This window comes from Sphaeramia orbicularis, chromosome 9, assembly GCF_902148855.1.
Source record: "Sphaeramia orbicularis chromosome 9, fSphaOr1.1, whole genome shotgun sequence".
Classification (NCBI taxonomy): Eukaryota; Metazoa; Chordata; class Actinopteri; order Kurtiformes; family Apogonidae; genus Sphaeramia; species Sphaeramia orbicularis.
Window position 1 is genome coordinate 26857743 of NC_043965.1, and position 17934 is coordinate 26875676.

Here is a 17934-nt window from a genome sequence, read left to right on the forward strand (position 1 = left end):
TGGGGAGTTTCCTCCTTTTTCCACTGTGTTATATTTAGGGCTTTCTGTGATTTGAGACAATGACAGACAGGCGGAGGCTGTGAAGAAGCCAGACAAAGGCAGGGGTGAGGAAGTGATGATGCTCTGGAGGCCTGACTGAGGAGAAGAGAGGAGAGAAGGACGAGGCCCTGGGTGAGAAAAGAGGGAGTCACCTTGGGAGGGACGACCAGAAAAATGGCTGTCCTGGCAGTCTCAAGCATGACTCAGCTGTAATACAATTAAAGGCCTGTCATTGTGTTTACTTGCTTTAGAGGAGTATTTGTGTAGAAGGACATGCTTGTGTGTGCATATATGTGGTGCAGTATACCACGTGTGCACAATGCTGTTTTGCAGGAATGAATGCCATCTTTCAAAGGCTACTTCAATGGAACTGTGTATTTTTGTATGTGCATAAGTAATTCAAAGGTTAATGACCACCAGAACCGCCTGAATTTAGAGTCTGTGAGATATTCAATGACTGAAGTTTCCAGAACACTACTTAGCATATCTGCCACAGCACCATCTGCTGGACACAGTGCAGGTTGCAGGTGTAGTTTTGGGATATGGCCGCAGGGGGCAGCACCGCCGATAACCTGAAGTCATCTGTACTTCCTGTCTACCAGACCGTAAACAGGACGGACGAGGGAAAGTTTAAACAAATGACTACAAACGTAGGACAAAACAACTGCTGTAATGGCACATAAATTATATAAACCCGTTTCTTTGTTGGATACATGGATCCAGGAAAACAACAACCTAGTAAACAAATGGAAGGTATGCTAAAATAATAATAGCTATAGCCTCTTCAGCTACATTAGTTTCTGTAGCTTCGAAGTAGAGAAACTTAAATGTTACAGAAACTGTATGTGAGCTCGTTAATGTCGATGCTCATGATGTCTTATTTATCATATTAAAATACTATCTGTGCTTTGAGATCTTCACAAACTGCTGTAACTGTCATTTTATAGTGTTGATATAACGTTTAACAATACATCACATTTTATAAATTTACCTTTCACCTCAGCATGGAAACTGCTCTAATTTGCACCTGAACGTTGCATCTGATTTTTTTTTTTTTTTTTTACACATAATTGTATACTATAAACATATATTCACTCCCATGTTGTCATTCCTGTTTTATTTTATACTGCTATTTATGCTCAGGGTCAGAATATTAGATCACACCTGTAATTAAACTTGCATTTAAATATTTGTCATTCTATTGTTGATTATGACGTTATATCATACAGTTTCGCTCTAGACATCAGTAAAGTGTATCTTTATGACAAATATGAACCTCTAAGTTGTAGAGGAATAGCAGTGGAAGGTGTTATAAATGTATTTTTCAACTTGAAAACAATTTTAAGCAAATAATAATACATTTCATTAATAATACAGTTCATAATACATAGTACATAATTCATTAATAATAATACAGTTCATTACCATAACTGTTTATTGTCAAAGTAACTGATTTGCTTTCATCTCATCATTTCAGCAGCAAGAGGGGGGAATGAATACTTGGAACCAAGACCAGAGCAACCTCAAATGCCTTTCCTCTGAGTTTCACAAACTTTTAATGAAAATCCAAGGTGCTCCATCTCTTATAAAAATCTTCATTTTAGGCCTCTTTTTTATGTTGAGCACGTCATCTTTTATCTGTGTTTCACGTCATCTTTTATCTTCATGTCTGATGTATCCCATGCCCCTCACTTTCAGGTGTGCCGCTTCTTGCGGATCACGCTCAGCTGGAGCTGACAGTGATGTACAATGCCTGTGTGTACTCTGTTGCTCTATCACAGTTTTCAGAAGCAGAACTGCTGTTCGCACAAGCCACAGAGAGAGGTAGGCCTTCTGAGAGTTAACAACAGAATCAAATGTTGAGAGACCTGCATCCATTGTCAGGTCTGCTATCATTATTGTCTGTCACCATCTCTACAGTTCTTCAGATGAGGGGGGAGAAACCTGTCACTTCAGACCCTCCTGTGTTTTGGAGAAAAATCATGAAATCACTGAAAGACACAGATTTAAATGCCTCAATCCACTGGCTTCTCTGTCTGCAGTGGGCAGTCTGGTTGGCGACGTGCAGGCTAAAAATGATCCTGGAACTTCAGGTAGGATACTGTTTCTCTGTGTGCATTACTACTCACCTGTTAAGTGTTGTTTCTTTCTAATTGATTTCTTTTTTTCCTTTCTGAGACTCTGTGTTATTTTATGTTGGAGACAATGCCTCATACCAGCCACTAATCAGTAAATAGATTTACAGTTAAAGCCCACAGAGAGAGTAAAACAAAAATACTTTAGTCTTAAAAACTTTTTTTTTTTTAAAAAAGCACCATATAAATGTTAACATTCTTTTGAACAGCTGAGGTTTCCTCCATCTCCTGTTTTACCAATACTTTAGACAAAGCACATTGCACATTTACCAGAAAGCTACTGTGTCCACAATTATGTATCAAAGGTTAAGGTCTATAATATGATCAAGAAGAGTAAAAATTGTAATGCAAAATTTTTATATTTGTACATGAGTTTTACAGGTCTAGTCATATTAATTACTTCTCAGCCTTAAAGAAAAACTCTGTAAGTTTTCTTTTTTTCTTGTGATGTAGGAGGAGTTGTCTTCTGCATTAGACTTGCTCTGTACTGAAGTATGTGATGACAGGAGGAGGAAGGGGAAGTCACCTGACACTCCACTGTTGGTGTTGGACCCAAGAAGGCTTGTTGAGTTATTGCGTGTCTGCACTTTAATTGCTCATGGTCAGCAACATTAATAGCTTTTTAAGTCTATTTTCCGGAATGTAATATTATACAGCGCCTATGCTGTAGAGTTAATATCTGCTTGAGTGACAGACTTTGATGTTGCCCTCTAGTAAAGATCCTGTACTGCTTATGCTAGTAAAATACATTTTATTAGACAGATCTAGGTTACATACTATATTCCAGCAATGCATTAATACTGTATACTTCGTTTGTTTGTATTATTACCTCCACCAGGAGGTATTGTGATCACTTTGCTTTGTGTGTGTGCGTGTTTGTTTGTTTGTTAGCAAGATAACTCAAAAAGTTATGGACAGATTTTCATGAAATTTTCAGGAAATGTTGATACTGGCACAAGGAAGAAATGATTACATTTTGGTGGTGATCGGGGGGGGGGGCAGATCTCTCTTGGCAGAGGTCTGCGCTCTCTGAGTGCTTTTCTTGTTGTCATTGTATTTTGTCTGTGTTCTGTTTCATTTATCAAGGTGCAGAAAAACTGAGTGAGGGTGAGAGTTCAGAAGCACTAAACGATCTGCAGAACGCTTCCTCCCTGCCAGCTCCCAGGACTCTAGTAGCCTACACACACCTCCTGTCAGGCTCCTGCTTTGCACACATGGTAAACAGAAATACAAAACACACTCTACATGACTCTTTCATGAAAAAATAGGGCCAATGGCCCTGTAGCTTACCGGCCAAATTAAAAGCTTTGGGAAATGTATCCAGATGCCATTTATTATCACCCAGTTATGTGTATTTATTATATTACAGAAATAGCCCATGTTTTGGTCATATTCCAATCAGATCTGTAAAAAATTCAATTTCCGACTTGATATCATTCATACTTACTAATTTATTGGATCAAACCACTTCCTCTGTGTTTTAATGGGAAAATTTTTCAAAGTCACACCAAATCTAGAATCAGATCCGGATGGAAATAATTTCAATACCTTGTGTTGACATCATCATAAAGAAGCTGTATACCAAGCTTGAAGTCAATCAGAACTGTAGTTTCGGAGAAAAAGATGATTGAAATTTTTTCCCCATAAGAGCCCATGTTAAATTTTCCGTAAGTTCCCAGATCCAGAAGAAGATCCTGATCAGCATGTGGCCATTGTGTTTTGGTCATCTCCCCATCAGGGCTGGACTGTAGAAATTTTAACTTGATATCATTTATATTTACTGAGTTATTGCATCGATCCACTTCCTATCTCTTATAATGGGGAAATTTTTCAAATTCGCACCAAATCCAGAATCAGATCCGGATCCAAATAATTTCACTAAATTTTGTTGACATCATCATAAAGAAGCTGTATACCAAGTTTGAAGTCAATCGGAATTGTAGTTTTGGAGAAGAAGACGATTGAAGTTTTTGTAACGGACGACAGATGACTACGACAGACGATGACGACGACGACGGACACCGTATGATGACAATAGCTTGCGGCCTGTCGGCCGGTAAGCTAAAAACAGGATCTGTAAGAGTGTGTTTTTTTATTTTACTCCCCAGAGCCACCCTCAGATGGCACTGCAGTGTTACAGGAAGGCACTGGAAACTGATTGTCATTGTGTAAGCGCTCTTTATCAGAGCATGCTCGTCTACAGACAACTGAGAAACACACCTGCTGAGATACAAGCGCTTCGGTTGCTGCACTCAGTGAGTAACACAAATACTGTGAGCATACTGCAGATAGAGGGGAAACAAGACAAAAATACTTTTGTGGCTCTGTATAAAGGAATAGATCATTTTTTATTCTAAATGTTTGCATATATAGTGCATAATTTTTAGTTATTCAAGTTAAACAATCAATTTCAGACATACTCCTATGTATGTGGACCAGTATACTGAAATAGGAAACCTTCTTTGTCCCTCAGGCTTTGATGTTGCCATCTGCTACGGAGCCTGTTATAGCAGGTACCCATCTCCTGTCCCAATCTCTACTGCTCTGCAGCCAATCCCTGAGCAGCTTCCTCTCAGTCCCCTCTGCCCTCTCTGTCCTTCACAGTCTGGCTTTGAAGTGTGTGCTCCATGGAAGGTGAGAAGACTAGCCTGTCGCTGTCTGTTGGTCTCTTTCACTGACACCTGATCACTGCTAAAAATAACAAAACATAGATTAAGATAATAATAGCACACATATAGTGTACACTGTATTCTTTAGTGAAATGGCTGTGGTTCCTTTTGCTGTAGGGTGTCAGAGGGAGTAGAACATTATCTGGACCTGCTGGCTGTTCTTCACTCAGAAGATCAACATCAAGTAAGACTTTAACGTTAACAACAGGTAACATAATTTTAAGATGATTATGAGTGTCTAAATTATTAATTTAAGATCTGAAGAGTAAAATGTTATAATCTGTCCAAGTAGTAAGAAGTTGCAGTTATTGAGTAAAATACTTTCCAATATATCATTACAAATGAAGAACTGTGTTGCCAAAGATGGACCAGCCTACAAATCTTATGCACCAGATGTGAGGGAACATGCAGGTTTTGTGCAAACCCCAGCAAAAATCATATTAGAATTTTTAGGTTTTGTTCTGTGAAAATTAAATTCAAAATGTTGCAGTTGCCAATAACATTGTGACTATGGAATGGCTATAAAATATTATTTGATTGGTTTTTTTTTTTTTGCAGATTATTGAGTAATCAGTTCCTCTTGGGAGTTGATCTGAATCTTTATCCTTCTTGAAAAGGGAACTCGTTTGGGTTCCTCCAACTACAAGCCCAGTTCATTTAAACATTTTGTAGGTGTTAGGTGATAAGTGAACAGGTTAACTACTAGGAAAGAGACACCATCTTGGCTCCATCTGAGAGATAAGAGTTTATCAATATTTGATTGGTGTATGTCTTTGTCACAGGTGAGTTCTAAGGCTCCTCACCTCCCTAGGCTACCTGAACTCTACCTTGAGGCTGGTGCTGCCTTGCTCATGGTCCAGCGGCCGGATGATTGCATTACACTGTGTGAGGAAGTAATCAACACAACACAGGACCTCCTGCCAGAGAGGGTGGTTTTAGAGGAGCCAGAGCAGAAGGGTGAGGCCATAAATGGGGATGTGTGTGCAGAGCATGAGGACAAGGTGGAGATGCTTCTCTGGTCCGGGGCCGCGTATCTCCTCCAGGGACACTGCCACACTCATCTGAAGGACTGGAAACAAGCCATGACTCACTACACAAGGTCTGTGAAATGCAATCACCTTTATTTGTACCATCACTTTTACTACTGTTTTAAAAAAAATGAAACATCACATTCTGCATTGCAGATGTATGAACCTGCTGATGAAGGTGCGCTTTAAAAAGATAGGTGAGTACTCTGGTATAAATCATACATTAATAGAAATCTCCCTTTAACATGTCCTCTACCCACGGTTTACTTTCTGTCTCCAAATGCAGGATGTCAGCCACAGATCCTGAGTGCAGACATGGTTGATGAGCAGGGCACAGACCTGTGTGTCCTCCAGAGGCTGAAGGGTCTTTCACTCTGTGGTAGAGGCATCTGCTTCATACAGACAGATCAGCTCAGAGAGGCACTGAGAGACCTTCAGCTCAGTCTGCAGGCATTCCCAGGTATGGGCACCACAGCTCTAACTTAATGAGCTATTTAGCAGAGCTTGACTCTATTTTTGACACAGGATTACTGCCAGTGCACTATTACAGTGGTAAATTGTTGAATAGAGTCAAGTTAAGAAGAGCCATTCACAGGTGTTTTGGTCTTTTACTTGGGGCTTATTATTAGCAACTAATCTATTTACTTTCTCTTTATTATACTATATTTTTATGGTTATTTTCACGACTGATACCAATTTCACTTATTACTACTTATTAATAGTATTTTATCAATATTTATTTAGTATCAGCTTTCACTTGGAACTGGAGCAATTTTATACGTACTTATTCCTACCTGCTCCCCTCCCACTAGCTCTACCGTACATTCCCACAATTAAATAAATAATACCAAGAATAGACATAATAGCCATCTACTGAAAAGGAAAAGTAATAGTAATAATGATGATAATAATATACATTCTTTGAAAGAATGAAATGGAGGAATTATAAAAAAAATCAGTGCGTTGACGTTGATCAGAACCGTAAATAAAGACACAGAGGCAGCTGCATCATGCACAAAGTAGAATGTATTTAAATCCTTCCAAAAAATCAATACGTATAATTGTGAAGATGTGAATATTGGATCCTGTAATCTCTCTATGCCTTCTATATAGTACCAGTTGATATTTATTGGTTATACTGAATACAAAAATACTTACAGAGTAAAACACAGGCACGTGACACAAAAGGGAAATAACCCCATCCATAAGGTATGAAGGGGCTGCTGAATGGTTTGAGGAAGGTAATGTGACTCATGCTGTGACCACACTCACCAACACCTTTAAACCACACTTAATGTTGGTTTTTCACTTGTCATCAGAATACAATAGAATAGAATCGTAAGCATTTTAATTACATTGTCTTTACAAAGGGCATTAGGAATTAGTCTTTGATATGTGTGCAAATAAACATCCATCACAATCAGTCAGAAGAAGGAAAAAAGAACAGGAATTTTGTCTTTCTTAACTTTAAAATTTTTTATTGTGTTTCTTGATATACTATGCTCAGAATGGGTTTAGGATCCAGTGAACTTTTTGGTCTTACCATTATATCAAATGTTCTGTTTTAGTTTAGCTTCATAGGTCAGTATTTCATAAGATCCCACGTGAACAAAAAACACAACAGCCAGACAGATAAGCATAAAAGAAACAGAGACTACATCATGTAACACAATATATGGAGTTAAAAGACTAAATAGAAAAACAAAGAAGATTTAGAAAATGTAAAATGTTTCTACATGGCCATTTAAGATGATTATAAGCAAGAATCAGTAGAACATAAAGCTTCAAACTGTATCTTTTATCTTTATATCTTACATTTGATGTTACACATACAACAATCGTCTTCATTGATGACTTCAGACATATACATGAACCTGTGCCAGAAGGCTATAGTGAATCTGTGCTTATCTTGCATGGTCCTCAGCTGGTGCATGTCATCATCGCTGTACTGTATGTGTTGTCAGAGTGTGTGGGTGCTGGCCTGTGGTGTGGTGAAGTACTGTGGAGGCTTGGCAGGAGACAGGAGGCAGCAGCCTGTTGGGAAAAGACGTGGAGCTTCACCACACAATCCACCGCTGAGTAAGACAACTGTCATTCTCATGTTCATTATCATCTCTAAATGTGTGGTCCAATTCAATGATATGTACCCCTAAGCCTTTTTTACAGTTGAGTAGATGATGTGGTTCCATGTAATTGAATCAGATTTTGTCAGCACATTGGTGATAAAATGTGTTTGACTATTGACTTGAAGACTTGCATGTGTTTTGTGTTGCAGGAATATTCGATTGTACTTGCAGGAACCCCAGACTGGCCCTTTGCTGGACTCCATAGAGCTTCGACAGAAAATACAGGAACTTGTTCCAACTTAACTGGACTAAAGAATTCATACTGAAAAGAAAGATTTGTCTGAGTCACCATAATGCAACCTAGAGCCTCAGAAATCATGTATCAGCTTGGACAAAAAATAAAGCATTCTTAAAGAACTTATTTTGTTTATGAATAAAAATGCATTGTGATTGGTAAAGTTTGTGGGTTTTTATGTATGGACACTTTAAAATGTCTTATGTGTATAATTTTTGGTTGTAAAATTGCTGTTATAACACATTTAATGCATACAGCTGCAACTAAAACATGGTTTTCTGCTACAAGAAGACATTAAACAGACAAATTTCATAGTTTTACGGATCTTTAATATCAACGCGGTACACACTTATTGGATCAGTGAGTTTTATTGACAAGCTAAACAACCAATAAGGAAAAGGTAAATGAAACTAGTTACACCCCCCTCGTTTGCCGTTCGCCAAATTTCCACAATATTCTCGCAAACGTCAGAATGGGAGGTTTTCATTGGCTGTCGCAGTTGACGGGGCATAGCTGACCAATCAGAGTGAAGGAAGCCTCCAGCTCACGGTATAACTAAAGAAAAGCACGGAAACCGCTGCTCTTTCGTGTGAAATCACTGAGAACGTTGAGTAACGAGAACCGGTTAAGCCTCTCAAACATTTAGCTAGAATTTCTTATTTATTGATAGTAATCCAGGAGGACGACCATGGCTTCGGGAGGGGAGTAAGTACAATTTGTTTTAGCTTTATTAAAGTGCGTCTTCTTAAAACAATGACCATTAGTAAAGACCATTTAAATGGCTAACATCACTTCAGAATGCGTTAGTTTGTTACCGAGTTTGCTAGCAGGAGAGCTAATGAGGTCAGTTACTTCAGCCTCCGCACTTTGTCCGCTGGTTGAAAAGCCTTGTATTAAAGATCCACTGACAGCTGATTTATTATTCTGGTGGATGGTTAACGGCGATTAAACGGTTGTCATCTACACATTGATCGTTGGTCAGCTAACGTTACGGTTTTGAGTTAGCCAGGTCTATTACAGTGGCTTGACAAAGCGCAGTCATCGCTGTCGTGTTAGAATGCTAACGTTAGCTTAGCAACATTGTCAAGGCCAAAGCCATCCTCCATCATACCGATAGGTTGGCCTATCTGCCGGCTAATATCCTCTCTTTAGATTTGGTGTCTAGGTAGCAAATATTGGGGTTGATAAAGGTGACCGGAACATGACTGAAACGCTAACTATGAACGAAGCGATAGAATATGCCAGTCATCTGTCAATGCTACCTCGCTAGCCAGCATTGATGGCTAGCAAATTGGTGACTACTACACTGCACACCACGGCTAACGGGCTAACAAGCTAATTCATTCTAGCTGCTAAACAATTTACTTGGGCTCTGTTTTGGTTTAGCTAAGCAGTTGTGAAATAACATACCGATATCAGTGATATTCAGCATCCGGTTACACTGGTATTCGAGAGTATTAAAGTTACGGTGGAGATGTAGTGTTGGTGTTTCTGGAGTTAGATTACCTAGCTAACGTTGGCTAAGTAAGTTTTTTCTAATTCTTTTGCTGTGTCATCTGGGTTCGCTTGCTCGCCAGTCAGTTAGCCTTATACGCTAGCATTAGCATGCTAACAACATGAAACAGAAACTACAAACCTTTCCAAGAGATTTTGAGAAATAATAACTGACGTAATTTTAGGTGTACTAATGGATGTGTATAAGTAACCAGTTACTCTTATTTGAGTATCGTGTAAACGACCTGTTTGCGCTCATTACAGCGATACGCTCTCAATTATTAATTAATTATTAGTGTCTTTTAGTATTAATTATGTAGAAACCGATATTATTATTTAAGGTTGTTGAATTGATTAATATCCATACTGTAGCACTTTAGATGTGTATATATGTTGCACATGTCTTCATATTAGTAAACCAACTTTCAGAAACTAAATGGAAATACACAAAACTCAAAACTATCAACAGTAAATGGTACTTAAGAGTATTTTAATACCTGGTAATCCTGCTTAAATGCCTGATCCCTCTTCACAGACAGTTTGATCTTGGATTTAAAATGCATCTTGTTCAGATCCTCTAATGTTATGAATAAGGATGTACACCTGTACAGATGAAGCAGAACACATGGATGGTGTAATAAAAGGTTCTTTACAATATCCCACGTCTAACCTTGGCCCTTTGAATGAGACACATTCAGAGGATACCTGAAGTTAATGTTTTCAATATTGTGTGATATTAAGTTTCATTTCATGTGGAACATAGCTGTGAGGTTTTATTGTCATATCAACAATATTTAGTGATCAATAATATCATCTTAGTAGGCATTTGAGATTTATGAATAGAAACAAAACAAAACGGATTATTCTTTTAACTTGGTGTGCATCTGTCTCTTTCTCATTATAGATCCAAAAATGATGATCTAGCCACTGCAATTCTCAAACAGAAGAACAGGCCCAACAGACTGATTGTTGATGAGTCCATCAATGAAGACAACAGTGTGGTCTCCCTTTCCCAGGTAAAAGGAAAAAGAAATTTGAATACAGGGCTGATATCTGTAAATCCAACACCCTGTCAGGGATTCTTGCCAGTGTTTGGATACAACTGCTGTTGATTTTATTGGTGTTATACTATGGAAAGGCCCAATTTAACTGTCTGTTTTTTTTTTTAGACTAAAATGGATGAACTGCAGCTCTTCCGTGGAGACACAGTGCTGATGAAGGGGAAGAAGAGGCGGGAGACTGTGTGTATTGTGCTATCTGATGACACCTGCTCTGACGAAAAGGTCCGCATGAACAGGGTGGTCCGCAACAACCTGAGGGTCAGATTGGGGGATGTTATCAGGTAAGGAAACCACCCATTTAAAAATAAACAAAAACAAAAAACTTAATCTCAACTTTACTTCTTGCAAAGCTGTGTTTTAAGAATTATACTTTCTCCAGCATTCAGCCATGTCCTGATGTGAAATACGGAAAGAGAATCCACGTCCTACCAATAGACGACACAGTAGAGGGAATCACTGGTAACCTGTTTGAGGTCTACCTTAAGCCATACTTTCTAGAGGCTTACAGGCCAATTCGCAAAGGTCAGTACAGACTTCAGCGCAGTTAGGCACATTTTATATTGTCTGGTTGACTAGATGCATTACAGTGTTGAACATGTTGCTCTTTTAGCTATGTAATTAACGTTGTTTCATTATTACTTGTGAAGGTGACATTTTCTTGGTCAGAGGAGGTATGCGTGCTGTGGAGTTCAAGGTGGTAGAAACCGACCCTTCTCCATACTGCATTGTTGCTCCTGATACAGTCATTCATTGTGAGGGAGAGCCAATCAGGAGAGAGGTGGGTTACAGGTCAATATTTGTGAAGTAGCATTACTAAAATCGCAATGGATTTAGATTAAACCTCCTTTTTTATGTGCAGGATGAGGAGGAGTCCCTGAATGAGGTCGGCTATGATGACATTGGAGGTGTGAGGAAGCAGTTGGCTCAGATCAAGGAGATGGTGGAGTTGCCTCTCAGACACCCTGCACTGTTCAAGGCCATAGGTGTCAAGGTAATGCAATGATAAATGATTTTATTTTGCAAAGACTAAAGGCCCTCAATGTGAAATTTTGTCTGTGTAGTCCAAGAACATAAACAGCCCTCTTTTCATATTTGCAGATTTGTTCCAATTAACACAAAGCTTATGAGACAATTTCTAAGTCCCACATGAAGGCAGCACGGCTGATTTGGAAGAAGTTGTACAGTTTGGTATGATATCAAATAGGGTTTTTTTGTTTTGTTTTTAGCCCCCACGTGGAATTCTGCTATATGGACCTCCTGGAACAGGAAAGACCTTGATTGCCAGAGCTGTGGCCAATGAAACTGGAGCCTTCTTCTTCCTTATTAATGGTGTGAACTTACTAAGTTTTTGTAATTGTGTAATAACTGTTGGCTATCCTGAGAATAGTCTTAGTTCTTGTTTGTTTTAGGGATTTGTTATGTGAAGCACATTTTATCAAAATATGAACAGTTGTTTCATGAAACTACAAAACACTCTTACTACTTCTTCAGTGTTATTTTTGTATTGTTTTTTTACTCACACTTTTGCAAAATGTGGTTGGATGGCATTACCTTCCTAAAATAATTGCCCAAGTAATTTTTCAGGTTTTTTTTGGAAACACAAAAAACTCCTGAAATTGAATCTTGGATGATTTTTTGATGCCGTCTGTCGTTTATGTCTGGTCTGTTTGCCAAGATTCTTATCTTGTGGCTTATGTATATTATAGAATAAATGAGCCACTATATGTAATATGTTGTATTTTTTTAAAGGCCCTGAGATCATGAGCAAACTTGCTGGAGAGAGTGAGAGTAACCTGAGAAAAGCCTTTGAGGAAGCGGAGAAGAATGCTCCTGCCATCATTTTCATTGATGAACTTGACGCTATTGCTCCTAAGAGAGAGAAGGTGAGTTGGGAGAGAGAAAAGTATTAGTGGGTAGTTGAATAAAGTAAGTCTTACAGTGTTTTGTTGTTGAAGAGCTTTTTGTTTTTACATACACTGTACAGTATATTTGATAGAGATTGCAGGGCTCCTAATCACCCCCATTTCCAATCAAAACGCTACTATCTAGTTGACCAATAAATGTGAATTGTACAGTGACACTGGATGTACTGTTTTTGCAGACTCATGGGGAGGTGGAGAGGCGCATTGTCTCTCAGCTGCTGACTCTAATGGATGGCCTGAAACAGAGAGCTCATGTCATTGTCATGGCTGCCACCAACAGACCCAACAGCATTGACCCGGCCCTGAGGAGATTTGGTAACTTACCCATGCATTGTCATGGACTAGTGCATTTTTAATAGGTACACAACCTTGTGCATTACTGTTAGCTGCAGTTGACAAGTTTTCAGGGTTGTGTCAATTACCAGTTGTCACTGTATATTATTATTACATATTGCACAGTAATATTGATATTCTATGTATTATTAAATCTTAATACCAGGTAATCTTATTTTTACAGTATATGTAATACCAAATCCTAGAATCATTTGTCCTCTGGATTATTGTCCCCAAAATGAACTGTAGTAGTGATAGTACTGTTAGTGGCTAATACCCAAGTTCTCAACTGCAAATACTTAGTGTAAGGGAAAAGGATAGTTAAAGAAATGAAATCACTCCCACCTTGACTTTTAACTATTGGTTTGATGTTGAGTTTTATATTTATAGATTTGTTTGAGTTTGATGTTCATGAAATAGAATCTGTTTGTTTTTATATTTAGTACTTTGACATAGATGTTGTTGAATAGTTATCTGGATGAAGTGAGACCATTTTAGACATGAATAATGTGCGTCATTGTGGGGTATTATCAGCAGATTAATCAAATCTAAGTGTTTTTCTGTTCCAGGCTATTGTTAATTTAACTGCCTTTAAAATCCCCTCCTGGTGGACCTCTAAACTGTATTTTGTCAGAATAGAATGTCCTCAATGCTCATATTTAAACCTCACACCCCTTCCAGGGCGCTTCGATAGGGAGGTGGACATTGGCATCCCTGACGCCACTGGCAGATTGGAAATCCTCCAGATTCACACCAAGAATATGAAGTTGGCTGACGATGTTGATTTGGAACAGGTCTGTACACTTAATTCCCTTTTTGCAGTCAGGTGATGTCTCACACACTGCTCATGTGGTTATTACCTCTGCCAGGAGGTATTGTGATCACTTTGCTTTGCGTGTTTGTTTGTTTGTTAGCAACTTTACAGGAAAACTATTACAACCATCTTTACCAAATTTTACCCACGGATAGGCCTAGGCCCTGGGACGAACCCATTAAATTTTGGGCCAAGAAGGCCAAAGTTCAAGGTCACAAAATCTCAAATTTTCCTATCTCTCATCATTGAACAATTTCTGAAAATTCATAAAAAAATTCAAAACGACTCTGATTAGCCTCCAATTTGATACCCCCATGGCTTATAACAATATCTTGTATCTGGCACAAAATTGTCCACATCCACTGTGGAATGTGGACTCTGTGGACATTTCAATTTAACATTGAAAATCCCATTTACGACACATTTTTCATCATAACTCAACAAATATTGATTGGAATTTAATATAATTTGACATACACATGACTGGTACCAAGCTTCAACTTTTTCTGCTGTATGGAACAACCTTGAAACTGTTTAATTTAAAAAGAAATAGTCGATCCACACATGCACACCATTCGGGGTGCTTGGCGGAGGTTTGCGTTCTCTGAACACGTGTTATTGGAAGCAACTGAAGAAAACTACACAAAATTGGATGTCATTTGTTTGGAATTTGACAGTACTTGAGCCAGTTTTGATATCTCACTCTGACCTCTAATTATCAAGTAACCGAGTTACATATGGGAAATGCACACATAATTTTATATTATCCATGTTTATACCTTTTTGAATGTGGAACTAGTATAGGAATTGCTTGTAAAATGGAGCTGTCTTGGTCTTTCTGCAGGTAGCCAATGAGACCCATGGACACGTAGGTGCAGATCTGGCTGCTCTTTGCTCTGAGGCAGCTCTGCAGGCCATCAGGAAGAAAATGGACCTGATTGATCTTGAGGATGAGACCATTGATGCTGAAGTCATGAACTCTCTTGCTGTTACTATGGATGACTTCAAGGTATTCTGTAATCTCTTTTCTTATTGACACAATCGACAAATTTCAACATAGCCATAGGACTTTTTAACACGTTTGCTGTTCTTGCAGTGGGCCCTGAGCCAGAGCAACCCATCTGCACTGAGGGAGACAGTGGTTGAGGTTCCCAACATCACCTGGGAGGACATCGGTGGTCTGGATGATGTTAAGAGGGAGCTGCAGGAGTTGGTGCAGGTATGAACCCCTTTGAGAAGTAAGACTGATGTTTTGTAGAGTGACTGTCATCCATATCAATGGTGTTTCCTTTCCCTTATAAAATTTAGTATCCAGTGGAGCATCCAGACAAGTTCCTCAAGTTCGGCATGACACCATCCAAGGGTGTGCTGTTCTATGGTCCTCCTGGTTGTGGAAAGACCCTCCTGGCCAAAGCCATCGCCAATGAATGCCAGGCAAACTTCATCTCCATTAAAGGACCTGAGCTGCTCACCATGTGGTTTGGAGAGTCTGAGGCCAATGTCAGAGAGATCTTTGATAAGGTAAGTGTTTAAAAGGACAGAATGTGACAGCTTTGCTGCACATTAATATGTCAAAGGTCCAAGAGTTTTGTCAGTGACATGAAATTGGGGAAAATCCATCTCTTCTGCTCCTAGGCTCGTCAAGCAGCCCCATGCGTTCTGTTCTTTGATGAGCTGGACTCCATAGCCAAAGCTCGTGGTGGCAACGTAGGAGATGGTGGCGGAGCAGCTGACCGTGTCATCAACCAGATCCTGACAGAGATGGACGGTATGTCCAGTAAGAAGAACGTTTTCATCATCGGAGCCACAAACAGACCAGACATCATCGACCCTGCCATCCTGAGACCTGGCCGCTTGGATCAGCTCATCTACATCCCGCTGCCAGATGAGAAGAGCAGGATCAGCATCCTCAAGGCCAACCTCCGCAAGAGTCCCATCAGCAAGGTGACCAACAACACAGATGCTTATGAATAGTTTCTATTGCTAGGACTTTTTTTTTGTTTTAAATCAGTTATTACTTAAACACTCTTAAAGCTTCAGTAGGCAGTATTTTAGCATCAGTGGGAAAAATTCTATAATGGCTTTTCAGCATATTGTTGTTCAAGTAACCCAAGAAAAAAGATAATGCACCTGTTGTTTCAGGGGGTTTGGGGGGTATAAAAAGGGATAAATGACAACTGTAATGACGAAGTGGGTAGACTCCATCAGCCCAGACTCTGAGATGTCCTGAGTTTATGTTTTAGCTACATTTTTTTTTTTTCTCTTGTGACAGGAAATGGTGTTGCATTGTATATCTTTATATTCAGTCTATGTTTAGACCAAAGTGGACTGTGTGTATTTTCAGATCCTGTTTTTGAAAATATATTTTAGATTTCTGCCTTATGTAGCATTTAAGGACTTCTAAAATTGCCATCAGATGTCACTTATCTCTTGGCTTTAATTGGAGAGTGACTAGTTTTGTTGCAAGTTCAGTCCTGAAGACCCATGTTCTGATTTATTTCTTGGTAGGATGTGGACTTGGACTTCCTGGCAAAGATGACCAATGGCTTCTCTGGAGCTGATCTTACAGAGATCTGCCAGCGAGCGTGTAAACTGGCGATCAGAGAAAGCATCGAGAATGAGATTCGCAGAGAGAGGGAGAGGCAGACCAACCCATCAGCCATGGTCAGTGTTTATTAAATCATGTTTTGTAAATGTCTCTTTTTGGCATTTGCACGTTACCTGCTTTTTTTGTGTGTGTCTTTTCTTTAATAACTCTGGTCTGTCTTCTCACTGCAGGAGGTGGAGGAGGACGATCCTGTGCCAGAGATCAGGAAGGACCACTTTGAAGAGGCAATGCGTTTCGCTCGTCGTTCTGTCAGTGACAATGACATTCGCAAATATGAGATGTTTGCTCAGACTCTGCAGCAGAGCCGTGGCTTTGGCAGCTTCAGGTATGTAGAGACATTTTGTATTAGCATTCTGTTTGTTTTGGCTTTGAACAAGACGTAGATGTAATTTTTTCATCGCATTGCTCACTGAAAAATAATCTCAAAATTTAAAACATTTGTAAAAAGCTTTTTCCTGTCTGTTAGAGGCAAACAGTTGATTCCTTCAAGGACAGGAAATTGTATGTCATCCCAATGAATGAAAAACTTGAATGTACTCTTTTGCCCCACAGGTTTCCCTCCAGTGCTACAGGCGGCAGCGGTCCAAGCCATGGCTCAGGTGGAACTGGCAGTGGTCCAGTGTTCAATGAAGACAACGACGATGACCTTTATGGATAAATGTACACTGCCCCTCTGTGGTCAGTACTGGGATCACACCTGTACAAATTCTCACCAGATTCCACATTTTTAGGACTTTGTGCTTCTTTCATGTGTTCCTTTTTTTTGTATAATTTCCCTCGGAGAAAGCATGTAGCCGCTTGGTTTGCCCTGGCTTTGATGTGGGTGGGGGTTAAGGGGATGTTGGACATGGAAGGTGAGTGACTGCAGATTTTTTTCAGTGGGGGGGGTTATTGAGTGGCCTCATTCTCAGTATATCACAACCAACATGAATGGCTTTAGTGATGGATTCTATGCTAGACTATAAGAACGAAAAGAAAAAACATATTGCTAATGACTTCCTCTTTTTTTTAAATAAACAGTAGCATCTAATGTATTACAAATTTGTCAAGGTTATGTTGTTGAAAATAAAAATCTCACGAAATGGAAGCAGAAAGTGTCTGTAACATTCTGTATTCATGAGCTAATATACGTATGTACCATTTACAGAAAGCTATCAGTCAGATGACCTCAAATCCAGTGTTTATATCCACATGATACTGAATAGTTGGCATTTGTCATCAGAGTAAGTTGGTCTAAAATTCAACACAATTTCTGCAGTCATAATGGTCTTAAAAGTTTTACACTGAAGTTGTCAAAACCAGCAGAAGGCTTGTATTGGGGATTTAATCATGAAACTAATGTGCTGTCACTGATTAGATGTGTCCAAACTTAATATGTTTTAAAGTCTAATCCACAGGAACATTGCATTTGCAGTTTCCTGCCTAATGTGATTTAATGATTTTCTGGGTCAAATGTAAACGTGCAGGCAG

General features: G+C 39.2%; 2 protein-coding genes across 3 annotated transcripts; both read left to right on the plus strand.

The window, feature by feature from the left end:
• Window positions 1–645: 645 nt before the first annotated feature.
• On the plus strand, window positions 646–8391 carry fancg (FA complementation group G). 2 transcript variants are annotated; one of them, XM_030144199.1, is made up of 14 exons: window positions 646–792; window positions 1517–1610; window positions 1738–1863; window positions 1960–2132; window positions 2628–2775; window positions 3261–3391; window positions 4283–4429; window positions 4648–4808; window positions 4961–5027; window positions 5626–5942; window positions 6028–6068; window positions 6158–6331; window positions 7836–7950; window positions 8147–8391. In XM_030144199.1, the coding sequence occupies exons 1-14, from the start codon at window positions 712–714 to the stop codon at window positions 8238–8240; spliced, it is 1869 nt and encodes a 622-aa protein (XP_030000059.1). In that variant the 5' UTR covers window positions 646–711; the 3' UTR covers window positions 8241–8391. The 2 variants fall into 2 exon arrangements, with proteins under 2 accessions (XP_030000059.1, XP_030000061.1); XM_030144201.1 differs by having other exon boundaries at window positions 1520–1610.
• A 390-nt stretch (window positions 8392–8781) lies between these two features.
• vcp (valosin containing protein) lies at window positions 8782–17551 on the plus strand. The gene is made up of 17 exons (XM_030144005.1): window positions 8782–8937; window positions 10631–10742; window positions 10896–11068; window positions 11167–11309; window positions 11435–11565; window positions 11647–11778; window positions 12014–12116; window positions 12537–12670; window positions 12889–13024; window positions 13724–13836; window positions 14701–14865; window positions 14953–15075; window positions 15165–15377; window positions 15492–15800; window positions 16365–16520; window positions 16635–16789; window positions 17017–17551. Exons 1-17 carry the CDS (start codon window positions 8921–8923, stop codon window positions 17120–17122), a joined length of 2421 nt encoding a protein of 806 aa, XP_029999865.1. The 5' UTR covers window positions 8782–8920; the 3' UTR covers window positions 17123–17551.
• Window positions 17552–17934: the final 383 nt, after the last annotated feature.